At 37.0% G+C, this 27,191-nt stretch overlaps 1 protein-coding gene across 2 annotated transcripts in view; it reads right to left on the minus strand.

The window, feature by feature from the left end:
• Positions 1 to 26,174, minus strand: part of LOC148676959 (zonadhesin) — a 30,607-nt gene extending 4,433 nt beyond the window's left edge. The window contains exons 1-26 of one of the 2 annotated variants that reach the window (XM_088616348.1): positions 26,000 to 26,169; positions 25,435 to 25,487; positions 23,679 to 23,810; positions 22,259 to 22,518; positions 21,287 to 21,368; positions 19,789 to 20,390; positions 18,556 to 19,099; positions 17,983 to 18,182; positions 17,201 to 17,581; positions 16,471 to 16,754; positions 15,898 to 16,169; positions 15,415 to 15,552; positions 14,607 to 14,866; positions 14,362 to 14,446; positions 13,783 to 13,950; positions 11,529 to 11,666; positions 10,722 to 10,978; positions 10,039 to 10,123; positions 5,254 to 9,720; positions 4,496 to 4,740; positions 3,744 to 3,908; positions 3,380 to 3,507; positions 2,837 to 3,105; positions 1,849 to 2,057; positions 1,377 to 1,530; positions 295 to 626 (exon numbers count right to left, since the gene is read on the minus strand). In XM_088616348.1, coding sequence (XP_088472474.1) covers positions 295 to 626; positions 1,377 to 1,530; positions 1,849 to 2,057; positions 2,837 to 3,105; positions 3,380 to 3,507; positions 3,744 to 3,908; positions 4,496 to 4,740; positions 5,254 to 9,720; positions 10,039 to 10,123; positions 10,722 to 10,978; positions 11,529 to 11,666; positions 13,783 to 13,950; positions 14,362 to 14,446; positions 14,607 to 14,866; positions 15,415 to 15,552; positions 15,898 to 16,169; positions 16,471 to 16,754; positions 17,201 to 17,581; positions 17,983 to 18,182; positions 18,556 to 19,099; positions 19,789 to 20,390; positions 21,287 to 21,368; positions 22,259 to 22,518; positions 23,679 to 23,810; positions 25,435 to 25,487; positions 26,000 to 26,070 — 9,981 coding nt within the window. In that variant the 5' untranslated portion in view covers positions 26,071 to 26,169. Of the gene's footprint in view, positions 1 to 294; positions 627 to 1,376; positions 1,531 to 1,848; positions 2,058 to 2,836; positions 3,106 to 3,379; positions 3,508 to 3,743; positions 3,909 to 4,495; positions 4,741 to 5,253; positions 9,721 to 10,038; positions 10,124 to 10,256; positions 10,503 to 10,721; positions 10,979 to 11,528; positions 11,667 to 13,782; positions 13,951 to 14,361; positions 14,447 to 14,606; positions 14,867 to 15,414; positions 15,553 to 15,897; positions 16,170 to 16,470; positions 16,755 to 17,200; positions 17,582 to 17,982; positions 18,183 to 18,555; positions 19,100 to 19,788; positions 20,391 to 21,286; positions 21,369 to 22,258; positions 22,519 to 23,678; positions 23,811 to 25,434; positions 25,488 to 25,999 lie in introns of those variants that run through there. The other variant, XM_088616355.1, reaches the window with a different exon arrangement.
• Between the last annotated feature and the right edge of the window lie 1,017 nt (positions 26,175 to 27,191).

The following is a 27,191-nucleotide window of genomic DNA, read 5'->3' on the forward strand; positions in this document are numbered from 1 at the left end:
GACAACAGAACCTAACATTTTGATCTAGATTGGGGCTCTAGTTTCAAAATAAAACTTCAAGAACAAAAAGTATCGACAACGATACAAACATTTATAGACCTTTAAAGAACAAATAATGGGTTTATTCCATGCTGAAAAGAGAAGAAAGAAAACACAACGTTTTGGATGTGGAGCCTTCTTCGGGTGTAAGATGTAATATAACCAGAAATAACATAATCAGAAATGCATCCTAACAACTAATTTAAGCCTACTATAGTATTTGATATAAAGGTGAAAAGGGTAAAACCTATTTACCACAAGCTTTCTTTTATGCTTGAACTTCACTGTATGATTATAAACTCTGATTTTTATCTCTTTCAGGGTTGTGAGGCCTTTTTCGTCATCATCGTCATCTTCATCATCACTGTTGTCATCATCATCATCATCATCATCCTCATCATCTTTGTCATCCTCATCATCATCATCCTTCACAAGTCCATTGATGCCTTCAATGTAGATCTCTGGAAGATCCTTTGGAATGTGAACCGTTTGGACCAGAATGTAGGAATGTCTGCCTTCAAACTGATGCTCCATGTTATCAAATGTTTTATATTCGGGATCTCCAGACACCGAGCACTCACTGAAATCTGGAAGGAAAAGCACACTGCAGTTATTATATTATTATATTATATTATTATATATATTGTTATATATTATTATATAATTTTTTTCAGATTTACCAACAATGAATGTTTGGACTGAATTAAAAAATGAAATTTACATAATGGAAAAATGAACATTTTCACTATTGGTCTAGATGGATTAAATACATTAAGGTGTTTTAAAGTCTGAATTATTTGAGATACAGAATAACTGAAACTAGAATTAAGAATATATATGTACATTCTATTTCCCACTTCATAAATCATAAAAAAACATATGTATTCTCCCTATTTTGAATGTATACAGTTTGGATAGAAGTAAAATAATTGTAAAATATTAAGGGGATAGATAAGAATAGACTACATTTTCATGTATGATGTATTTTGGTAAATTTGTATTAAACATGATTATTCTACAATGCCTCTGTATTTAAAGGGTTTTCTCTATTCTATAAATAAAAATAAAGAAAGAACAATATTTTGCCTGCCATTATCCAAAGTTGAACACCCCCACAGCACTGTCTTTACATTTTCCAAGACAATTACCTGTAGTTTGCATGCAATATACTGTATGAATATTGCAGTGACAAAATATTTAAGACCTCAGAGAAGAGTTATTACTATGATGAAACGAAACAAATACTACAATTCTGCATAACTACACTTCAACATAACACGTAGAAAACCTCCATCTACAGGGAAGATTAGATTCTCAACTGTGCCAGTACAGCTTACCTGTAGGCTTGCACTTGTATTCCCCATTTTCACTGAGAGCACACACCGAGTCATCATCACAGCCATAGTCGTCACAGTCAATTTCTGCATGATCATCCTCTTCTTCACATTTGCATTTCTGAGAGCAGTGGTCAGTGATCCAAGACTCACCTAGCTGATAGTTGCATAAATACAGTGTATCTATAAAATGCTGTGGTTTCCATCAACTCACATTGTTGCAGCCTAATTTTCTTATCAACTGTTACAGGTTTCTCACAATACAGTTACCCCAATGGAACGAGTCTCTGACAGATTTTTACATTCTTTAATATTCATCCTTGAATCACTGCTCCAAATAAAATCAAACACCAAGCAGAATTAAGAAGAAGAATTGGAGTGGCTATGTGTATCACTAGAGGTGATATTCATGACCATACGCGGCAAGAATAAAAGATCAATGGGAAGATAGGAACTGCAGAAGAAAAATACTTACTTTATAGTAGTTACCCTTCTTGTCCTGGCACCCACATTTCCTTATTGGCACACATTTGTCTTCACTCAGCACATAGCCGTTGTTGCACACACAGCCTTCCACACAAGACTGGACTTTATCACAATGCACTGAAGCATGGAGATCTGCGCAGGTGGGCTGGCAAGCAGGGACACAAACTGTGTAGTGGCTATTCTTTGGACATGAGAGAGCTGTAGGAGAAGAAAGTGCATGAGGAAAAAATAATGAAATTTGTTGGTAGGTTTTAAATTAATAAGTAAATCCAGCAGCAATGCCACTTTTGTTCTGCTGCATGTATTAACCACTCTTAATATTAGCAACAACTTCACCAGCTTGTATCTTGATCTAATCAGATATTACAAGCAAAGCAAAGGTGGGCTTGGTCAGTATTTGGAAAGTTAGAGACATTAAGACTTGTGTCCCGACTCCATTCTAAGTTGTGCTTGCACAGTTTATCTTATCTGTGGTTCCTCCTTAATTCAACAGGTGAAGTTGAATATCTCCACCTGATATATTGAGTAGTGGTGACAATGGTGCATGATGGCTGCCATAAGTCACCAGGTAGGTGTTGCACTTCAGTGGAGGATGAAATAGGTGTACATTTGCAGTATATACTGTATAAAGTCCCTGGGAATTCTTTTGGATGTAACTTTTTCTAAACACAAGGAATTATTAATTCATTCTTAATGTGATTCACCAAAATAATACTGTCACCTAAAGCAAACGAAAACCAGTTCCCAAACATACTGTATTTAATACAGGTGTAGGAAAAATGCAATCCTAATGGTAGAAAATGAAAACAAGTGGAATGGGAATATTATTCCATTTCCAAACTTCTGAGGTAAAATTTTGATTGTGAGAAATGCAAAGAGAAGCATTGGAAACAACGGAATTCTTAAAGGCTTCCAGGTGGAAAATCTCTATTTTATAAAAAAAAACCTACTGTATATAAATGAATAAATATACTTACGACAAAAGTCCCCACGTCTCCAGTTGATGTGTACTCCCTCACTTCTGCAAGCACTCACGTAGGCCTGGATCATGTCACACAGTGTCGATATCATACCGAGGTACTTGCACATATCATAAACACAGCTTTCAATGAAATGCTCAGGTGGAATTACAGAATGACAAGGTTTAAACGTTTCAGAGAGCAAGACCTCACACTGCTTTTCAATTTCAGGTTTCTGATCAGTCTTGCAGGGAGAGCCTAAGTCTTCTCTTTCATCTGCAAGGCACCTAGAGCGGTTCAAAAGTAAACACTATTACAGTAGATCATTCACTCTTCCATATACATGTACAGCAGCATGCATACCTGTATAATGGGACATCATCACGAAGCTTGTAGTCAGTTGAAATAAACATACTTTCACAGAAAAAAATGTCTTTTTTAACCAGCTTTGACACTGACAGCTAAATTTCTGTTTCTAGTTCTCTTTGCTTGCAATAGAAATTGCACTTTAGGTGTTCTTCTGTTTGTTTAGTGAACGTTTGTATTATAATAATTTCTTACTCGGGTGGACTGTCTTCATCTATTTTCCAGCTGTTTCCAAAATGGGACACGTTGTGAGCCAGCTGCCCATCTGGCAAGAGCAATTCATCATCCTGACGGTTGTTGTTGTTTCCACACATGCCACATACCTTCACAAATATGAAAAAAAAACCCCAACAACTTACAGCTCCTTCACTTCATGTTTCAAGAGCACACTTTCTTCCAGTACAAAAAAATGTTAGAAAGTGTTTTGAGTTATTACCAAACATAACCTACACTTGATAAACTAAGTTAGCAAAGCCAAATATACTGTACACCTGTGCCAAACCTCCTGTGATGGTTGTCAGGATATGTACAGGAAATACTGTATATTGACATACTGTACCTTTGAAAAATATTCAGGTGGTAGTCTGATTTCAAGGTGCTGTTTTCCATCAAATTTCACAGATACTCCAAAGTCGGTTAACACTGTAGTATACAGACCTTGGGAGGTGACAGTAATTCCTTTTGCTAGTGGCTGATCCATATTGCTGATTTCCTTGCCATTCAACTGTCACAACACAAACGTAAGAAAAACAAAGATGTTCTAAATCGTTTTGGGTTTTACGTAGTTTCCAATGTAGTTCTTTTTCCCTTACAATTGAACGTGTCCGATTAAAAAAAAATCACTGTGCTTAGAATATGGAGTAGATTACTGGCATCCCCTAAAGTCAAACAGAAATTTATATCTACATGTTGTACCCTTGTGGATTTTTTATGATCACTCTACAGTATGTACTTGATCAGCAGAATTTACAGTAATAATAAAACTAGATTTTACTTTTATAACCCAATTGAGTACAGTACAGTATGTCCTGCATAACTCCAGGTGTGGTTTATATACAGTACTAGTAAAAGTGCTTGATTGGATCATCTTGCAATATTCTTGCTCTGTAGCATGTTCTACTTGAAAGTTAATGACAGATATTTTTGAAAATGTAGTTAAAATTATAGAATTATCATGATCTGTGTCTTTTATACAGTACCTTAGTCTAAAGAAATCAATATCTCTTTGCACCTGCAAAATCCAGTATACTGTATGCACTATTACACATATTTGGTTTTCACAAAGAAAAAATAATGTTGCTTTTAACCTACCAGGAGCTGTTTGTCTTTCAGAATACTCAACTTGTTGTTGTACACTGTGATATCCACCTGTTTAAGGTATGTGGCCTCTGGTTGGCCATGGGCTTCATTCAGACCACTGATAGTTATTGGAGTAACACTGCCATCAGTCTGACAAACCTTTACCAGGGTGTATGCACAGGCACCCACAAAAGTGTGCATGACCTTATCAAATGTAAAGTAATGGGGGTCCCCAGCAATGTGGCAAAAAGATGCACCTGAAACAATCACAATGATTGGAAATACAATCAGTTGATCAGAAAAATAAAAAAAGGGTCTATACAATAATTTGGGGAGGAAGGTTAAACCTTCATCTCTCATACTTCCACTTGCCCAAGTAAATCATTCTTATTATCAGCCAGGACGTTCTTTTGTGTATCTATCTCATCTTCCCACCTCCCCATCTATACTCCTGCAGCAAATTCCCTATCTCAGTCCTTGCAATACAGAGAGAGGAGTGGGGGCAGCCTACCCAGCCTCAGATAGGCTATTATTTCCTTAGGTGGGGAGTCATGCAAAATACTTTATACATATTTCTTTCTCTCTCACATTCATTAGAACGTAACTGAACTACTGCAACAATAGTTATCCCTGTCAAGAAAATACGGAAATTAAAATAATTAAAATATTTTGCCTTTGCATATATTACCAGTAAAATATTGATATACTGTATATATATTGATACTTCAGACTAATATATCTTAAAATGGTGACTTCTTATTCTTTCTTACCTTGTGCTTTGTTGGTTGTTTGCTCAGGTTTTCTGGTAGTAACCCCTGTGGATGCTGTGATGGATGTAGGTGTTGCCACTTCTGGATGTCTAGTGGTTGGTACTAATGGTTCAGTTGTGTATGTAGTTGTATATGTTATGGGTTGTTGGGGTGGTTTAGTTGTTGATATTGGAGGCTGAGGCATATTAGTTGTAGATGATAGTGGGTGTTGAGGTGTTTTTGCTGACATAGGAGGTTGAGATGGTTTAGTAGGTAAAATTGGAGGTTGTTGGGATGGTTTATTTATTGATATTGGTGGTTGAGGTGTTTTCTCTGATTTTGCAGGTTGAGTAGTTGGTTTTGATGGTGCTGTTGGGGGCTGGGGTGGTTTACCTGTCAATACTGGGGGTTGAAGTGATGCAGTAGTAGATGATACTGGGGGCTGATGTGTTTTATCTGATATTGGGGGTCGGGATGGTTTAAATGTTGATATTGGTGGTTGGTGTGGTTGAGCTGTAGATGATATTGGGGACTGGGTTGGTTCAACTGTTAATATTGGAGGTTCTTGAGATGGTTTATTTGTTGATATTGTGGGTTGGGTTTGTTTATTTGTTGATATTGGTGGTTGGGGTGATTTCTCTGATATTGGCAGTAGAGTAGTTGGTTTCAATGGTTTAGCTGTTGATATTTGGAGTTGAGTTGTTTTCCCTGATGTTGATGGTTGAATGTTTGGTTTTGATGTTGATATTGGGAGTTGAGGTGGTTTTGGTGGCGATACTGGGGATTTGGGTGGTTTGGCTGTTGAAACTGGGTGTTGTTGAGATGTTGATATTGATTGCTGAGGTGGTTCAGTTCTTGATACTGGGGGCTGAGATGGTTCAGTTGTTAATACTGGGCTTTGGGCTGGTTTAGTTGTTGATACTGGAGGTGGGGGTGGTTCAGTTGTTGATACCGGGAGTTGGGGTGGTTTAGTTGTTGATATTGGTTGCTGGAGTGGTTTAGTTGTTGATACTGGGAGTTGGTCTAGTTTAGTTGTTGATTCTGGGTGCTGGGGTGTTACAGTTGTTAAGACTGGGTGTTGGGCTGGTTTAGTTGTTGATATTGTGGTTGTTTTCTCTGATATAGAAAAAAGAGTAGTTGGTTTCAATGGATTAGTTGTTGATATTGGGGATGGAGGTGGTTTATTTGTTGATACTGGAAATTGTGGTGGTTTAGTTGTTGATATTGGGAGTGGGGCTAGTTTAGTTGTTGATTCTGGGAGCTGGGGTGTTACAGTTGTTAATACTGGGGGTTGGCCTGGATTAGTTGTTGATATTGTGGTTGTTTTCTCTGATATTGACAAGAAAGTAGTTGGTTTCAATGGATTAGTTGTTGATATTGGGGATGGAAGTGGTTTATTTGTTGATACTGGAAGTTGTGGTGGTTTAGTTGTTGATATTGGGAGTGGGGCTAGTTTAGTTGTTGATTCTGGGAGCTGGGGTGTTACAGTTGTTAATACTGGGGGTTGGGCTGGATTAGTTGTTGATATTGTGGTTGTTTTCTCTGATATTGACAAGAAAGTAGTTGGTTTCAATGGATTAGTTGTTGATATTGGGGATGGAAGTGGTTTATTTGTTGATACTGGAAGTTGTGGTGGTTTAGTTGTTGATATTGGGAGTGGGGCTAGTTTAGTTGTTGATTCTGGGAGCTGGGGTGTTACAGTTGTTAATACTGGGGGTTGGGCTGGATTAGTTGTTGATATTGTGGTTGCTTTCTCTGATATTGACAAAAGAGTAGTTGGTTTCGATGGATTAGTTGTTGATACTGGAGGTGGGGGTGGTTCAGTTGTTGATACCGGGAGTTGGGGTGGTTTAGTTGTTGATATTGGTTGCTGGAGTGGTTTAGTTGTTGATACTGGGAGTTGGTCTAGTTTAGTTGTTGATTCTGGGAGCTGGGGTGTTACAGTTGTTAAGACTGGGTGTTGGGCTGGTTTAGTTGTTGATATTGTGGTTGTTTTCTCTGATATTGAAAAAAGAGTAGTTGGTTTCAATGGATTAGTTGTTGATATTGGGGATGGAGGTGGTTTATTTGTTGATACTGGAAGTTGTGGTGGTTTAGTTGTTGATATTGGGAGTGGGGCTAGTTTAGTTGTTGATTCTGGGAGCTGGGGTGTTACAGTTGTTAATACTGGGGGTTGGGCTGGATTAGTTGTTGATATTGTGGTTGTTTTCTCTGATATTGACAAGAAAGTAGTTGGTTTCAATGGATTAGTTGTTGATATTGGGGATGGAAGTGGTTTATTTGTTGATACTGGAAGTTGTGGTGGTTTAGTTGTTGATACTGGGAGTGGAGCTAGTTTAGTTGTTGATTCTGGGAGCTGGGGTGTTACAGTTGTTAATACTGGGGGTTGGGCTGGATTAGTTGTTGATATTGTGGTTGTTTTCTCTGATATTGACAAAAGAGTAGTTGGTTTCGATGGATTAGTTGTTGATGCTGGAGGTGGGGGTGGTTCAGTTGTTGATACCGGGAGTTGGGGTGGTTTATTTGTTGAAACTGGGGGCTGGAATGGTTTAGTTGTTGATACTGGAAGTTGTGGTGGTTTAGTTGTTGATATTGGTTGCTGGAGTGGTTTAGTTGTTGATACTGGGAGTTGGGCTAGTTTAGTTGTTGATTCTGGGAGCTGGGGTGTTACAGTTGTTAAGACTGGGGGTTGGGCTGGTTTAGTTGTTGATATTGTGGTTGTTTTCTCTGATATTGACAAAAGAGTAGATGTTTTCAATGGATTCGTTGTTGATACTGGGGGTGGGGGTGGTTTATTTGTTGATACTGGTAGCTGGGGTGCTACAGTTGTTAATACTGGGGGTTGGGCTGGTTTAGTTGTTGATATTGTGGTTGTTTTCTCTGATATTGACAAGAAAGTAGTTGGTTTCAATGGATTAGTTGTTGATATTGGGGATGGAGGTGGTTTATTTGTTGATACTGGAAGTTGTGGTGGTTTAGTTGTTGATATTGGGAGTGGGGCTAGTTTAGTTGTTGATTCTGGGAGCTGGGGTGTTACAGTTGTTAATACTGGGGGTTGGGCTGGATTAGTTGTTGATATTGTGGTTGCTTTCTCTGATATTGACAAAAGAGTAGTTGGTTTCGATGGATTAGTTGTTGATACTGGAGGTGGGGGTGGTTCAGTTGTTGATACCGGGAGTTGGGGTGGTTTAGTTGTTGATATTGGTTGCTGGAGTGGTTTAGTTGTTGATATTGGGAGTTGGTCTAGTTTAGTTGTTGATTCTGGGAGCTGGGGTATTACAGTTGTTAAGACTGGGGGTTGGGCTGGTTTAGTTGTTGATATTGTGGTTGTTTTCTCTGATATTGACAAAAGAGTAGTTGGTTTCAATGGATTCGTTGTTGATACTGGGGGTGGGGGTGGTTTATTTGTTGATACTGGGAGCTGGGGTGTTACAGTTGTTAATACTGGGGGTTGGGCTGGTTTAGTTGTTGATATTGCGGTTGTTTCCTCTGATATTGACAAGAAAGTAGTTGGTTTCAATGGATTAGTTGTTGATATTGGGGATGGAGGTGGTTTATTTGTTGATACTGGAAGTTGTGGTGGTTTAGTTGTTGATATTGGGAGTGGGGCTAGTTTAGTTGTTGATTCTGGGAGCTGGGGTGTTACAGTTGTTAATACTGGGGGTTGGGCTGGATTAGTTGTTGATATTGTGGTTGTTTTCTCTGATATTGACAAAAGAGTAGTTGGTTTCAATGGATTAGTTATTGATATTGGGGGTGGGAGTGGTTTATTTGTTGATACTGGGAGCTGGGGTGTTACAGTTGTTAATACTGGTGGTTGATCTGTTTTAATTGTTGATATTGTGGTTGTTTTCTCTGATATTGACAAGAAAGTAGTTGGTTTCAAAGGATTAGTTGTTGATATTGGGGATGGAGGTGGTTTATTTGTTGACACTGGGAGTTGGGCTGGTTTATTTGTTGATACTGGGGGCTGGAGTGGTTTAGTTGTTGATACTGGAAGTTGGGCTAGTTTAGTTGTTGATATTGCGGTTGTTGTCTCTGATACTGACAATGGAGTTGTTGGTTTCAATGGATTAGTTGTTAATACTGGGGGCTGTGGTGGTTTATTTGTTGATACTGGGAGATAGGTTAGTTTAGTTGTTGATATTGGTTGCTGGAGTGGTTTAGTTGTTGATACTGGGAGTGGGGCTGGTTTGTTTGTTGATACTGTGAGTTGGGCTAGTTTAGTTGCTGATATTGTGGTTGTTGTCTCTGATATTGACAAAAGGGTAGTTGGTTTCAATGGTTTTGTTGTTGATACTGGGAGTTGGGGTGGTTTAGTTGTTGATTCTGGGAACTGGGGTGTTACAGTTGTTATTACTTGGGATATGGCTTGTTTAGTTGTTGATACTGGGGGGTGGGGTGGTTTAGTTGTTGTTTGCATAGGTATGTGGGATTCTGTGATTGTTAATATATCTTTAATATTGATTTTCACTGGCTCTATTAAATCTGTGAATAGATCAAGGGAAAAAAATATTGGTATTATTAGTGAATTGAATGAGAGGAAGTCAAAAATGTTGCATATAAAGTTTCCCAGAGTCCTGTTTTCTTGAAAGAGATCTCCTTAAAAACCATTACTAATAGACTTATTTTCATTAACTTATTAAAACATAATAAATGAAAAGTATTTTGTACTGTATAACAATAGTTACTGTTTCAGAATCTCAAAAATGCTCTGTAGCATTACTTAAAAGTTAATAAAAGTATCCAAACTGCCAAATTACATTGTAATCTTAAAATGATTAAGCTTGGAATTTATCTGAATACCTGCACATCTTCCAGGTTTAAGAGTTATGTCATCCACTGCAATGTCTGACCAGTAGCCAGTTCCTCTTTGACCTTCAAGAATAATCTAGAAAGATAGGGTGGAAATAGTGCTCTCTGAAACCATGGCATTTTAAAAGAGACTAAACAGACAGAATTTGAATTAATTATTTAATTTAATTTGAATGTTACTAACAATAATATTTTTTAAATAGGTCTTCCAGATTACTGTACATAAATTATATTTCCCACAAGAAATGCTGTTTCATATTAATGAAAATAATTATTTCAGTGCTATAATCTCTCAACTAGAAATTAGCCACATTCTGTAATATAAAACGTATAATAAAACACAGCCTAGAAACAGCATTTAATTCCTTCAAGTACTGATTCAGGTCCTTTTGTATTTGTAGGCCAAACTATGTCCACTTTGCCATGATGGAAACAGTTTAGATGGTTGTGATGCCCTAGTGGAAAATATAAAATTGTCTGTCATACAGTATATAAATAAAAAGAAAGACATAGAGTATAGGTCATTTTCAATTTGGAAGTAAAATATACTACCCAAGTCCTTTTCATTACCAATATGTTGCAAAAAAAACACATTAAACTCTTACAGCTCTTGAGACTCTTAAGAAAAAAATTACTAACATTTTATTGCATATACCCGAGCAACAGTAAGTTACCTGGAATGGTCCAGGGGACTTTATTTCTATTCCTGCTCTGTGCCACATATCTCCATGATTTGTTGTCTCAGACCATATCCTGACAGTGCTTCTGTTCTCCAGCAAGTAAACATTCAGGGCCATAGTGCCAGCCACACCATACATGCGATACCAAAAATCCAGACACTGAGGCCTTGGATCTGTACACTCTGAGCTGAGCAGGCGAGCTCTACCTCCATTATAAACACCATCATCCTCAATGTACATGTAGTAGCCATCTAAAGAAGTAAAAACAAGCAAATTTGGGAAGTAGGTACTAAATATTGTCCTGAATAACTGATTACAATATCTCTACAACTGCAAATCCAAGACACTCTAGGAGAACTAAGTGCAAGAATTCTTAAATGAAAGTCCCAAAGTATATTGAGCCTCACATACAGTAAATCTATCACTATCCTATCTGCAACAAATTCACAAAGTTATTATCAGGAAAGTAGCAGATGCACTGTCATTTTATTGAAAAGATAATAACATAGGTCAATGCAGTATACTTATCAGTTTAATAGTTTAGTCAAGTCCTCATCAATGCAAAGTGGTGACAAAGTTTATTAGGATAATGCATTGATATCTTACTTGACTCAAATGAAATGACAGACAGGACCCCCAAAGAGATCAAAGGAACCCCACGATACAGATGCAAAGTTCTTCTAGACAAAGGTTGTGTTGCAGAAGCATTTGGTGGATTGGGTGGAAAAGCTTGACAATGTGTTTAAAAATGAGCAATTAGTTAATTGACCAGCAGATTTTGGAATACACACATTTCCTTACCTCTGGTTGTGTGATTAAATGATGGTCCTGAGAATGTGGAAGAGGTAGTCTCAAGATGCCTTGTCCAGTGTAAGCTGCCTGTCAGCGGCTGGGACCATCCACAGAAATCCTTCTCAAAGTTGCAGTCCAAAAAGCAGACTATGACAATGCCATTTTTAAACAAATTGTGTGATTTAATAAATAAGACAAAGCAAATATCAAAATTAACACTACGAATGGGGCAGTGAGCATGTTGGCAAATCATTTCTGCATTTACAGGTCCAATCCTTGTTTAGAATAAACAGACAGTTTTGTACTGGTAAACATTGTATGAAACAAAAATTAAATACAAAGGGTGAAACATAATTAAACATTTCTTCAACAAAAATGTGAGCATGGGAAGACCATGAAACTGCATACAGGAGATACAGTGGCTATCAAAAGTATTCACCAACTCTTGGACTTTTTTGCATTTTATTATGTTTCAATATGGAATCATAATGTACAGTATTCGAATGGGAGTTTTTGCCATTGATTGACAGAAAACAATCTAAAGAGTGTCAAAGTGAAAATGAAATTCGACAGATCCTCCTAAAGTAATTATAAAATATAAAATGGAAAATAACGGATTGCATAAGTATTCATCCTCTTTTGATATTTGGTAGAGGTACATTCCAATAAGTCTTCTTGGATAGGTTTCTACCATCTTTGCACATTTTGACACTACAATGATTGCCCGTTCTTCTTTGCAAAATTGCTCAACCTCAAGGTCGCTCAAGGTTGGATGGGAAAAGTTAGTGATCAGCAATTTTCAACTCCTGCCGTAGACTCTTGATTGCATTGAGGTCTGGGCTTTGACTGGGCCATTCCAGAACATTGACATTTTTCTTTTTAAACCACTCCAGTTTGGCTTTGGCTGTATGTTTTGGGTCAATGTCTTACTGGATGACGAATCTTCTCCCAGTTCCAATGTCTCTTACAGACTGCAGCAGGTTTTCCTCCAGCATTTCTCTGTCCTTTGCTGCATCCATTTTTCCTACTATCCTCATTAGTCTTCCAGAACCTGATGTACAGTAGCAAAGCATCCCCATAGCATGATACTGCCACCACCATACTTCAGAGTAGGGGTGTTGTTCTCGGGATTATGTTCACTGTTATGCCTGCGTCAAACATAACACTTACCACTGAGGCCAAAAAGGTCCAAGATTTGATGTTAATTTTATGTCACTTTCAGATGAAGCCCAAATTTGTGAAGCACCCAGGCAATTGTCATATGCAGAGCTTCTCCCATCTCAGCCATGGAAGGCTGTAATTCCTTTAGAGTTGTCACAGGTCTATTGGTGGCATCCCTGATTAGTGCTCTTCCTTCCTGGATACTCAGTTTTTAAGGGCAGCCTGTTTTTCACAGTTTCATAGATATAGGCCAAATGTGGCAAATTTCTTTAAAATAAACTTTGTGGGATATGTAATGCCTTGGGATTTTTCTCATACTCTCCCCTGATTGGCACTTTTCAATAATCCTATCCCAGATTTACTTTGAAAATTCCTTTGCCTTCATTATGTTGTTTTTGTTTGTTGCCATACTAATTAACGGTGGAACCTACCAGAGAAAGGCATATTTATTTGGAACTCATGTGAAACACCCTAATTGCACACAGAAGGACTCCATTCAACAATTAATCCAACATCTAGGCATTTGGTTGCACCAGATCCTATTCAAGTGTGTCATAGTAAAAGAGGTAAATACTTACGCAATCACTTATTTTCTCTTTTATATTTTAATTAATTTAGGAGGATCTGTAGAATTCTGTTTTTAGTTTTACATTCTAGAGTGTTTTGTGTTGATCAATTGCAAAAATCCAAATTAATACATTGTCATTCTATACTGTAACACAGTAAAATGTGAAAAGTCCAAGGGAGGTGAGTACTTTTGATAGCAACTGTATTCCATCCCAGCATAGAATCCAGAACCAAAGAGCTATGGATTAGCAGTACTAACTGCTACTGCATTGTCCTGCCTAAATGTATATAGTGTAAATACAGTATCAGTTATTAATATATTTATATTTAACCTGTCAATAGGTTATCTGCATCAACCTGACTATTTTTAATATGAGTATCGATCAAAAATAAAAAAATAATTAAAATTACAGAGCAAATTATTATTGTTAGGACTTTTATTATTTTTTGTACATTTAAATGACTGCCTTTAGTATCCTGACTCTTACGTTTTGATTACTAAGCTGCTCTGAGTATAATTAATGGTTTACTATACCTGAAGGTACATATCCAGGTACTTCATTTGTGTGCATTACAGAGGAAGTGGTTGGCATGGCTTTTACTAGTTTTACGATGGCTGTTGCTTTATTTGTTGGTTTGCCAGCTGAAGTTGATGCCTTTGGAATTACAGTTGACATCATTTTCATCTCAATGCGTGATGAATCTGTTGGTAAAAATGAAATATTTAGCTGCATTATAATTATAAGATATGCTTCTTTAATAAATAAGAAGCATACTGCATTTTAATAAATGAACATGGAAACAAAGCTCAATGGCGACTTGGACTTGGAGCCAGAGAACGAGAGTAAGGAGAAGTGAAGACCGAGTGACACAAATATAAGGACACACAGAAAGGAGAATTTTTTTTTCTCTCTGTGATCTATATGTGAAAAAAATGTAACATTAGGCTTAACTCAGAAGAAGCTGGAGTTGATTAGCTCCCAGTGCAGTGTAGAGTTTTACGGATCAGACACGTTCAAGAGTTCAAGAGGAAGTTCATCAAGTTCCACACTGTTGTACAGTATGAAAGAGTAAAATAATGTCTTCTTATAAATATACAGTACTGTTGATTTACCAGCGCAAGGTCCAAATTTTATTGAGATATCATCCACAGCAATATCCGTTTCAGTATCTGTTCCCCTTATTCCTTCAAAGATGAACTGGAAAATTAGATACAGAGAGTATGTTAAAATAGCACAAAAACTTCCTTTCAGAAAAATAAATGTGAAATCGGGGGATTTCAGAATTTAACTTTTGATTTCGACCGACCAAACTCAGATTTCAAATGTGCATGTGATCTGTATCAGAGAGATACTGTACCTGTAGTGTCCCCATGTCCTTTATTTCCAGGTCTGCTCTATGCCATATGTCTCCTTGGTTGTCTTTTCTTGACCAGAGTTTTATAGCTCTTTTGTCCTTCAGCAGGTACACATTGAGTGCCATTGCATTCGCTGTCCCATACATGTGGTACCAGAACTGCAGACACAGCAGCTGTCCTGTAGCATTGCACTGAGGGCTGATCACTCGAGCTGAGTCACCAGTGTAGACTCTGTCGCCTTCAATGTACATATAATAGCCATCTGAAAAGAAATCAAGCAATTCATTAGGATTAAAATGTAATATTTTAAAATTAAGGAGAAAAGGTTCCTGAGCTCAAACTTACTTATAACATTAACCAGATACTGTGTGAAACAACGTAAAATAAAATACAATATCAGAAAAAAAAACTGAATGTTATACATTGTCATACTTTTCAGGTTGTACTAGACAATATTTCACTCTAAAATTAATTGTATTACTATTTTAATCCTTTGATCTATTCTTCATGCAATTCATTTCTGAAATGTGTTGATTACATGATTGCACTGTACATTCTACTTACAATACATTAGAAATGCTATCAAACCTTTAGCATCACATATTGTAAGACATCTTTTTGCAAAGAACTTTGAAAACATTTACCATAGAATTAACAAATACAACTAAACTGATGTAGTATATAAACAAACAAGATACAAGGACAAATATATATATACTGTACAAACAATACAGACAACATTCTTTTCTATGGTCTATTGCACAGCTTGAACAAAGCACTGCAGCTCGTGTAGTAGTTCTGGACTCTCACCTCCAGTGGTGTGGTCCTGTAAAGGCCCAGTAAATTCAGTAGGTGTGGGTCCATGCTGCCTTGTCCAATCAAAGCTATCAGTTAACAGCTGCATCCACCCACATAGATCACTGTCAAAGTTGCAATTCAAAGGACAAGCTAAATGGTAAAATATCCACAAAAAAAAGAAATCAGTTTACTCAGAACTGCAGGATGGAAATAGCTTAGACTGGTAATACCCGGATCCTTAGAAATATGGTTGGTTTACAGGGGATTGTAGCCCATGGTAAGACAAAAGTCTAATAACTCCACATCATCCTCCATGATGTGGACCTACAATATCCTCTTTTTGGTCCCTGGACAAAAAGAATAGTGGATTCAGCCTCCAAGATAAGTCCTCATCCTGAACTTCAAATGGAAGGAAATAAAACACAGAGCAGGCTCCTTAATGTAACTAATGCACAGATGTTGCTGTTTGATACAACAGCTTTGCCACTGACTTACCACAAATTGTCTTCTCCCTCCAGTTCCCTAAATTAACTTTGGCCACCTCACAGGCAGCAGCGTAGGATTCCAGGGAAGTGCAGAGCTGGTCTACGTCACCCCCTGTAGCACAGTGGTCATACACACAGCTATCCACATACAGCTGTGGTGGGATGAACCAATGGCATTTTTCAAAGGGTCCGGGGGCTGCAAAAAGTACACTGCACTTCTGGAAGGCTTCACTGTCCAGTTGTGGATTACAAGGAAGCACAGGAGGAGGATCTGAATTACAGCTGCAATAAAACACAAACAGTTAAATTAATTGAAAGGCAGAATTTTCTTACACTTAGCTGTAAATCATCACGACATGTTTGTACTTTGTGCAATCAATATTGCTCAATGCATAACAGGTGTAAAATTCTCGTTTAGATTTTATTGCATTCTATATATATATTTTACGAGCCTTTGCTAATCAATGATTCATAAAGCCAATAAACATCTCATGAAAATCAATTTTCTTCAACTACAAAAGGGAAAGACAGACAAAAAAGAAAAATTCAAGAGATTTACAGCAGAAGTCACTCTTACACTTACATCCACTCATCATCTTGAATTCTCCAGCTCTTCCCAAAGTCCTCAGGACTGTGGACAAGCGTGCCATCTGGAGTCATGAAATCATCCAATTGGCTGTCTGAGTAGGTGCCACAAAGCCCACAAATCTTACCCTTGTATCTTTCATCTATCTGAACAAAAAGGCTATGATCTCCGTCAAACAAGAGCCGAAGGCCAAAGGTAGTTTCCACATGAATATAGGACCCCTCATAAAACACATTTATTTTACTCTCCAGCACTGGCAGCGTCGCTAACATCCCATTTATCTGTATAAAGCAATGAAAATACTGTAAATAATTAGCTGTATGTAATTCAATATTAATGTATTCAATAAATTTATACAGTATACAGGGCGTTCTAGTTAATCTTTCACTTGGTTAAAAGTAATTCACACTTACAGATGGGAATTATTTGCTTTGAGTCTCGAGTGTTTCAATTGCCAGAATATAATCTCAGTTTTAAAATCTTAATGATCTGCCTTTGAAGTTCACAATCATTTAAATCCTTTTGTTTGCCTAGCTTGCTTCATTGGGTATTCTTCATGTAATGGTTTTCAGTTATTAAGAAAGCAACATGGAATTAGAAATAACCCATAAAAAGAGAAGGACCTGGTGAAAGCTGACAAATCCTGGGAAACATGAAAACCCCACACAGACATTCCTCCACTCTATGATATAATATCAAAGTATGAAGCACTGCATCATATACTCACATAAACCTTTTTGTCTTTCCTCAGTGCTATATGAAGGCCTTGGACCTCTAAGGCAACAGAGTTCAAAGCAGATAATCCAGGGATCACTCTGTGCTCATTTCTGCTGCTCACGGTGAAATGGACAGAGCTGTTGACACAGGTCTGAACCACAGTGTAGTTGCAGGAACCCTGTAAGTGGTACAGTTTGCCATCAAACGTGGAGTAGTGTGGGTCCCCAAAGATGTGGCATGTAGCTGCACTGGTACGGAAGCAGCCCAGGAAGCCGTCTTTAATTTTACACACTTCGTCCTGTCGACAAGATACTGGAGAGCAGGTAATGTTGTTGTTTCCCAGGCATCGACACATGCTCTCACAGTTTCCATCCATGAAAGTGTCTTCCTTCTTTGAGAAAAGAAAGCACCAAGAGCTTAGAGAGAATAGTATGTTGTACATACCTGATATTTTCCTGTTTTGTTTTATAGATTGCAGTGATGTACTGATCATTAGTGTTCTGAATCAACACTGTTGTTTCTACTTCGCCTTTCAAAGCGAAACACTCAAACATTTTCATAATAAGGTACATCTTGGCTGCAAATGCGGTAGTGTTTTATTGACCATACTGATTTGTTTCAAGATTACATAATCACAAAATATAATTCATAGCAAAAAGAAACAGAGAAACTCTTAACACTGATTACTTTATACTGTATATTATGATACCAAAGGAGGAAAATTTTGTATTCCACACTTTTAAGCACAGATGCATGCAATTCCAGATCTTTCCCATCCTACAGTTTATTTACCTCATAATATTGACCATTCTCCCAGCAGCCACAGTTATCAGGAACAATGCACCTCCCTCCACTGAGCAAAAAGCCATCATCACACTCACATCCTTCTACACAGGGTCTTTTACAGGTTGCTGGGGCATCACGATCCATGCAGGTTTCTGGACAGGCACTGGTACAAGAGTTGTAATGGCTATTTGCTGTACATGTAAGGGCTAGGAAAGAAAAAAAAAAACCTTAACTTTCCAGAAGATTTAGTTTTGAAATCCAGAGAATTATCTAGGTAATTGATGGCACATCACAAGAAAATCTCAAATTTAAAAAATATAAGGGAATAAGAGGTACTCCGTAACATTAACTTTTTTTGGATTAGTGTTTTCCCTATTCCTAATCTACCTTTAATGTCACCACAGCAGGTTACAAACTAACACGCACCTAAAACGTAGCTAATACTTTGTCCTCTGATCCTCTAAAAATAATTGACTTATGACAAAAGAATCATAAGAAAGCTCATAAGTTTTTGAAAAACAGAACTGCTGCTAGATAACTGAGAGAATACCATCATCCCTGCCAACAGCAAATACTTACGACAGAAGGAAGCATTTCTCCAAATTGGCAGGATCAAGCCAGCACTCTGACAAGCATCCGCATAAGCTTGTAAGACATTGCACAAAACATTGAAATCACCATTTTGCGCACACATGTGGAAAACGCATTGCTGAAAGAAACTCTCTGGATTGACGACAGAAAGGCACTGGGAGAAGTAACCATTCGTTGATGTAATCAGAGCACACATTTGATCGCCTTTGTAATTTTGCTCTTTACTGTGGGGACATGGATGGGGGGGCACCGTTGGCTCACAAGTCAGATCTCCAGGTGAGTCTTGCCAGCTGCTTTGGATCTCAGTTTTGTCCTTGACTAAAAGGTTTTGTCTAAAATGATTGTAGTTGCCACACATGCCACATGTTTTGTTGAAATATAAGCTGGGGACTTTCACTTCCACCATATAATCTGCATTGTAAGAGAGCTTCAGATCAAAACCTGTCTTCAAAACAATTAACCTTCCTCTCTTGTGGATCCTCACTGACTCTCCAGACAGACTCACAGGTAGTCTTCTCCAAAGACCATTAACCTGGACATGGAGATAGAGAGTTACTGTAGAAGGCATACAAAAGATGCACAAAACACATTATGACAAGGCAATAGTTAATTTAAACTTCTTGCTTTCTTTGTGTCGGTTGTACATTATTCCATGCTTTTCCTCTGTACTTAGTGTAGGTAGAAATATGGTCCCTATTATCTAGATATAAAATTAAACCTAAAAACTGGCAAGCAGCCACCTGATGATGACTAGGGCATGTTTGGAAGTCACATGTCATCGTGAAATTTAGCAGCACCTTTTAATATATTTTAGATTAATATAATATATTTTAAGATTAATTTACTTATTAATACTTTAATCAATAGCAAGAAGATTATCATTAAGGTGTTTTAATGCAAAGATGCAAAACAGAATGTATTCCCAATGTATTTACAATATGTGCAATGGGGCTCATTCAGTATATGAGCTTGTATGGTGAGGTAAGGAGTGCCAAACTGTCTGTATCACATGACCAGTCTATTGGGCAACTTTGGACCATGAGGGACTGTGATCTAAGAATCACAATGGTCAGATGCACTTTGCAACCCATTGCCTAACACAACTATAAACTGAACAGAAAACTGATACAGAAATAAGTCTACTTTTAGCAGCGACTCTATAATCACTTTTTTCGGATGAATGTTTTAAAAAGTAGATAGAAGAAATAACGGTGCACTCACCATGACTTTATCTCTCAACTCTTTAAACATGGAGATTATATAATTATAGACATTTACATGGATTTCCTGGATGTAGAAATTGGAGAAATTGCCTCGATTTTCAATTTTCACTTTAACACTGAAGTAGGGAATTGAAGAAGATTTCATGCAAAGTTTAGCCAGTGTGTAGGTGCATGTTCCCATAAACTGATGGAGAGTGTTTTCGAAGGTGTTGTAGTGGGGGCCATTGTGAAGCTTACAGATGCCAAAGGTGGATGGGTAACAGTCAGGTACGCCACTGGATATCCCACAGTAGTGATCATTTGGACAAGACGCTGAAGAGCATGTCAGGTGTCCACCCGAAGAAGGACAAGTACATCGAGTTGAACAAGTACCGTCTGTCCAGAATCCCGAACCAGGAGAATAATATACTCCATTATCCCAACAGCCACACTGGTTACTGGGCACACACCTGCCCTCATTGAGGAGATATCCTGTGTTGCAAACACACCCCTCAACACAGGGCCACTCACAAGAGAAGGGGGCATTTGGCAGAGCACATGTGGCAGGGCATGCTGAAGCACAGGAGTCATAGTGGCTGTTTGGCGTACACACAGGGTCACCTGTAAATTCCCAACGGAGACAAAAATAAGAGTCTGTTCAAAAACAAATTGTAGCTGAGTTTTAATTTGCCTCTCGGTCCATGTTTGGATACTGAAGAGCTTCCAAAGTGTTCTACACCTTGTAAAACATTACACATAGTGAGAGCAAATAAAACACATAATACACCAACTTCATTACAATAAACTCTGACCTGCCTTTCATTAGCCAGAGGCTTCTTGCTTCGTCATAGTGAAATCTACCATCAAGCACCTGGTTTGCAATGTGCAACTAGCAGGAACAGTAGGTTGAAATTTTTATTTAATGCTTCCCAAACAATATGTACATTTACAGTTTATACTGGATACCAGAAGAAGAAAAAACAAACAGAAAGTAGGCCTCTGGAAAGATGGCAAAATGAAAGTTTCCAGGAGCAAACACGATATTGATAGCCCAGACAGACATTTGCTGAAAAATGTCAGGGATGCCATAAGTAGATCAATTATAAACAAAGATGATCATTATGGTATATGAACTTTACCTGTACCTTACTTACACCTTACAATATACATATACTGATGTATGAAAGGAGCACAACCTACAAATATAACAGATTAGCAGAACATTTTAAACTGAGATGTCTGACAAAATCACCAAGAATGCAAATCAAAGAATGAACAGTCTTCATTATAAAATGTGACACAGTGTCAAAATGACTGAGCCCTTGGCAGGCCCATCACAGGGCACACACACAGGGACAATCCAAAGACACTGAATAAGCCAGCCAGCTTCTCTTTGGGACATAGGAGGAAACAGAAGCACCAAGTGGAAAATTCACACAAAAAGAAAGAGTCCGTCTACCATTTCAATATTTAGGAAAGAATATAATTATTAATTGGAAAATAATAATAACACTTACTGCATGATCCATTTCTGACCCCAACAGTATCAATAGCTATATCACCAAATCCTGACAGCCCCTGCACAGCCTCAAAAATCACCTGGAAAAAATAATATTTGTCATATGATTGCCCTGATTAAATACTGTCCATGTATCGTAGCAAATTAAATAGAATAAGATCTAATTTAATTTACTTTTAATAGCTTAATGTTGGGCTTGATTGGACAGGCAATTATGATAATGAATTGAGAAATTAAAAGCAATTTTTCTTTTTGCTTACTCCTTACCTTCACAGTAATACTGAATTCTACCAATGACACAGAAGATGGCTCTTGGTGATTTTTTTATCAGTGTTAGGCATACATACAAAACCATTAAAAATCAGAATACAAGCACGGTACAATGCTTTATTCATGTAATTGTTGTTGTCCTTGGTTCCAGATATCATACCGGATTAAAATCTTGAGGGACTGCATTCTTATCTCCTAACATGATAATCTTTTATCCCAGCAGGAATACTTATTTAATTTATAAAACAAGAATTTCAATAACATCTGTGAAGTTAAGGTTCATACTAAGGCTATACTGCAGTTAATATTTTATTAAATAGATTTAATAAACACTTAAGAGTACAATGAAAATTTCAAGGACATAAGAGTTTAGTTCGAAAGAATGAATGCTTATCCTGGATTCTACACTGTGTGGCAGGCAGAGAGCACTCTGTGACTCTACCGCTGGCTGGGACGTAACTCCACCTCAGGGTGTTTTGAAGAATATAGGCATTCCCTCGTATATCGTGGTGAACTTAAAAGGAGGGCATTTGTGGATGGGGCACGAGCCCACAACATAATTACTACTCAGCAAATATTTCAAAATAATATCAGAGTCACTATATCATTGACATGGCACATAGTACTGTGAGGTTAAAGAGTTCAGTTCAGGTGTGGATGTTCTACATACTGTACAACAAAGAAATGCAAGGAGTATTACCTGTAGTGTGGTTTCTGTAAGGTAGTACACAGGAACAAAACCTTGCTTCCATGATGAACCATGACTCCCACTTATAGTGCTGATCTCTCTCTCTCCAGAAATATCTTTGGTCAGCACTTTGAGCATAGTGCTGTTTGGGCCAAGCAGGAGGTACCTGAACTCCACACAGACATTTCCGAGCACACTGACTGATGGACTTTCCAAACGAGCATTTACAGAAGGATTCAAAGGGCTGGTTTTGTGATAAAGATAGTAATCACCTTAACACAATGCAAAGCACAATATAGAAGTGTCATTAACTGAATAAAAGCACCACAAAAGTAACCACATATTTATTAGACAATAAATATTAGAATAAACTGTCTATCATCATAATGAGTAAGTTAAGAGCAGCAAAGCATTATGTGCATGGATATTTAATAAGCACTTTGTCTAATTACAGTGCCAGTCATACTCTTTTTTTACACCTATAGAGTCAAAGGTAACAGTCATGAACATCTGTTTTATCCTTATAAGGAATCATTGGCGTGATAGGGCTTACTTTGACTAGTGAAAGAAGTCAGAATGAGCAATGATTATTGGTTCTTATACTGTATGCTATTACAAAGTCACAATTTGCAACCATTAAACTAAATAATTTTGTCTAATTACAATATTTTCAAAACACAAAGCTAGGAAGAATGTACAGTAATACTGTAAACAGCAGTCACAATAGATGTTTTTCCCCATACAACTCAGGAAAGATTATTTCATTTTGTAATTTATGTAAGGGACAGATTTTGAATCCTGTTCAACAACATTTCAGCAAAAGTCATGTACACTGTTAAGATAAAACAGAACCTCTAGTTGAACAAAAATGTAATAAAGGCTAAATAGATGATATTAAATTTAATCGCTGCTTCCACCAAACCACAGATTAAAAGATGCCTTGGAAAACACAACTAAATCTGTTAGGTTTTTTTTACTGAGAAAGTGCAGTGACTCTGCCAACACACCACATAACATCATGAAACTTCCTGTTAAGAGAATGGATTATAATGCATTTTTAGGTACAGAAATTAATTAGTGTTAATCTGAATATTCCATTCTAGTAACTTTTCACTGTATGTGGCCATGACATTACTGTAGCTGTTTGTAGCTTTTTTATGTGGAACATTAGTTTATTATCTTATCTGAATAGTTTCTTCTCTTCCAGCTTTGTGGCTTTTACTGCCATGCTGGATTATTGATATGGACTCTAGTAAAGAGGAACAGATCCACTTGGTTGTTTCTCTCCTTCAGTATCATAACCTTCAGATTAAGATGATCCTAATAAGTGTACTCCCACTGATAATTAGGTGTGACCTAGTTTAGCCTCTTAGGCCTAAGAACAAGCCACTTAGATTCAATATAAATAATGAATAAGAAGTTTGATTATTACCTCTTTGAACATGGAGAGCAGCTGGATGTGTCTCTGGAGTGGATATAGTTTGCTGCATCCTTATCCAGTTGCTACAGTTCCAATTGCAAAATGGAGCCTGTTCATCATTGAAGTCACACTTTGCAGCATAAACTGAAACAGAACAAAGCCAAGTGTGAAAACTTAAAAAAAAAACTGAATTCTGCAAAGAAATGAAAGTGCGGAAGAAATCTCAACATTTCTATCTATACAAACAAATGTTGTTGAATTGTATAAAGATAAAGAATATCAAATTTGAATGCCTCTAGGTAACACTATACATAGTGGCTTTGCATTAGTATTACACTCTGATTGCTATTATCTTTTTGTTAACCTCTTCAGTCCTGAACTCCACCTCCTCCTACCATCCCCCATCGAAAGCAGCTAAGATAAGCAAGGCTACAGTCGCTATACTGTAAGAGATGCTATCCTTGGAACACGATGTTAAATTTATATCCTGATTAATTGGTCATTTTGAGTTTGCTGTGTTTGTACCAGTAGAAGCGTCTACAACTGTGTCCTGGCTAAAGTCCACTCTGGGCTTGCACAGTCTGCCTTCCTAAATTTCCCATTTAATTCTACAAGTAATTTCACTATACTGGTAGTGGAGGCAGACTTTCTCTTATATGTGAAATGCTTTGAAATCCTTTATAATGAATTTTTCTCTACAAATGCAAGTAAATATTAATTATGTATAATTATTATTTATTTTTCTTAATCAATCATACTGCCTAACCTTATAAGCCCTTCAGGTAAAAAAAAATAATTAGAACTGATTTAAAATGCTGGATTTAATTAGAAATCCCCAGATTTAAGGAGGTCTTACAGTTTGCAGCAGTAACTGGAGACTGATTTTTAAACAACATACAGTAACCTGCTGCACACTCAGCATAAAGAAATGGACAAGGGTTTATCAATAAGCATTATTATGCATGAAGAGATTGCAGCGATAAAGTTGAGCGAGAAAAGAACAGTAATCAGACGAGGAGCTTAAGTACTGTTCTATAAATCATGATAATGGATGATACAGTACAGTATCAGTATTTTTAGTTCTAAATAGACAACTGTTCCTGACAATGGCATCTTTAAAGTTCAAAAGGATGCTGAGCACAATGAGCTAGCAGCTTACAGTAGCTTAGGTTTTGAACTTGTCACCTGCAGGTCATAGGGCATAATGTTCAATCCTAGCTACAAATCCTCCACAATACTATGTAGTCCTTGTCTTTGATAGCATAGTGAAAATACTTGATCTAATTATTAACTTTTTAAGGAGTTTAAAAAATTGGTAGGTGCTCATTATTTAACAGAACTAAGGAAAATAATAAATTTTCCCTGAACTGCAATGATTAGAACCAGAAATAATGTATAATTTCATAGCACCATAGCCTTGTTCATTGAGTAATGGATATCACCTACAGTAGCATAAAACTGGGTGATATCCATAAAACATCGGGGCCATTTCATCAAATTAAAAATGATACACATTACGTTATTTGTTTGCTTTATTAATCCTCATTAAGAAATAAATCACTGTTTCAGTTTTTAACTACTTTGAAAAGGTGGTTTTCACCAATACAAGTTGCACATGTGTGTTTAAGAAAAGAAACACATTTAGTAGGTGTGCCAAATAATTTATGCGAAATAAATGAAAAGTTAGCGTGAACAAAGTAAGAAAAAATACTGAAGGAGAAAAATAAAGCTAAAGGTTTAGGTAGATGTTTTTAAACTTTTACAGTACCTGCATTTGGATTCCAGGGCAGTGGAATGACTGATGAATTTATACCAATACGTCTGCAAGAAAAACAAAATCATTGCCCTAAATGGAATCTGATATAAACAGTGCTGCTCAGTATAAGGTTTGGTATTAGAAAATCATGCTGAAGTCAAACAACTGTGGTATGAAGGAGAATAAAGATGTTGGGAAAAGAGTGAAAGTGTAGAACAAGCTAGACCATAGCTTATGATAGCGAATAGCGAATAGCGAATGATAGCGAATGATCATTCGCAACTCTTGCAGGACCACTAAATGGAAGCAATAAAAGTTAAATATGAAGAACAATCCCCTTAAAAGTTTTAAAAATCTGGAAGAGGAGAAGAAGAAAGCAGAATTGGATCTAAAAGTAAAGGAACGTGGAGAAGAGAAATGTGGGGAGATCAGTGATTTTAATGAACAAAAAACAAAACACATTCTCACAACCATTTAAATTATAGTCCCCTGGGAATGTAAAGAAAACAAAAAAAAAACAAAAAAAAACAAAAGAGGCAGTCTTAGCTTTGCCACTGTGATCTTCACTATGACCTACCTTTCATATGTTGCCGTTCCAGAGAGATACTGTACAGCTAAAAAAAGCAATGAGACAATTCTCCCTTTCATATTGTGTGCTTTTGTTCAGTATCCTGTTACCATTGCTGCAGCTGTGAGGCTGGCCTGTGTAGTGACTGCTGTTTTAAGGTTCATGAAAGGTACAAGTGATCATAAAGTCCCAGGCGCAGAGAACACTGGGGCAAGGACCGGAGATTTGGTTATTAGCCCAAGGAGCTACGGAATGTTCAATTAATAATTAATTGAAAAAAGGGTGTTATGAGATAATGGAAAACAAAAAGAAAGTTAAAGATTTTCTATTTTATAACACCATTTCAAACAAACTTTATACAGGTACAGTATATGTTTTTTTTTCTTTATGGGACATAAATAATATCAATTTCTTTGACTAAACAAACAACAGCATTTGTTTCAATGTAAACATTAAGGTATGTCCGACATGTGTATATATAAGGAGAATAAAATCCTATTCTCTAAGAAATACAGCCCAAAATGAAAGAAAAGGGGTTCCAAACTCTGTTAATCACAAATTGATCATGAAACATGTATCTATGTAAATAGAAGTGTTTTATTGTTCAATAAACTCATTTTTTACTTTTAAGGCCTTGATTCTTTCCTTAGAATAATATACTAATCTCCTGATGCTAATGTTTTAGAGAACAACTCAATAAAAACACAAAAAAAAATCGGACACACATTCAATTTTATTGAGACTATGCGTAGGCCCTTTTGAAAGTTATCAGAAATAACTAACATATCATAAATGAATTCCACAGCAAAAATGTATTTCTATGTCAGATAATTTTGTTTTTGACAGAAACAAAATGATAAAATGATCACGTAATACAATGCCAGAATTGTTATTTCCACAGGCCTGTATCTGAGTCTGGTGCTATCAACATTTTTCTTCTTATCCTAGCCAGTTCAGTGAGTTTCTGTTTCTGCTTGTTCTTTGCCAAGTTTATTAGATGCTCTAGAGTAAAATATTTTTGAAAATAACTCTCATTTCTGGTTGGAAGTTAGAAACAGAAGTACATTTATACCTATCAAAGATACCTCTTGATGAAGTATTAAGCTGGCAGCACCAGTGCTGTGCTTCTGACCAGTGAGTCATTTCCAAGTCATTTAGTTGTGAGAAAGTCTCTTCACCAGCTGGAATCTTCTTATTTTTG

This window comes from Lepisosteus platostomus, chromosome 2 (genome assembly GCF_059453375.1).
Source record: "Lepisosteus platostomus isolate fLepPlt1 chromosome 2, fLepPlt1.hap1, whole genome shotgun sequence".
Lineage (NCBI taxonomy): Eukaryota > Metazoa > Chordata > Actinopteri > Semionotiformes > Lepisosteidae > Lepisosteus > Lepisosteus platostomus.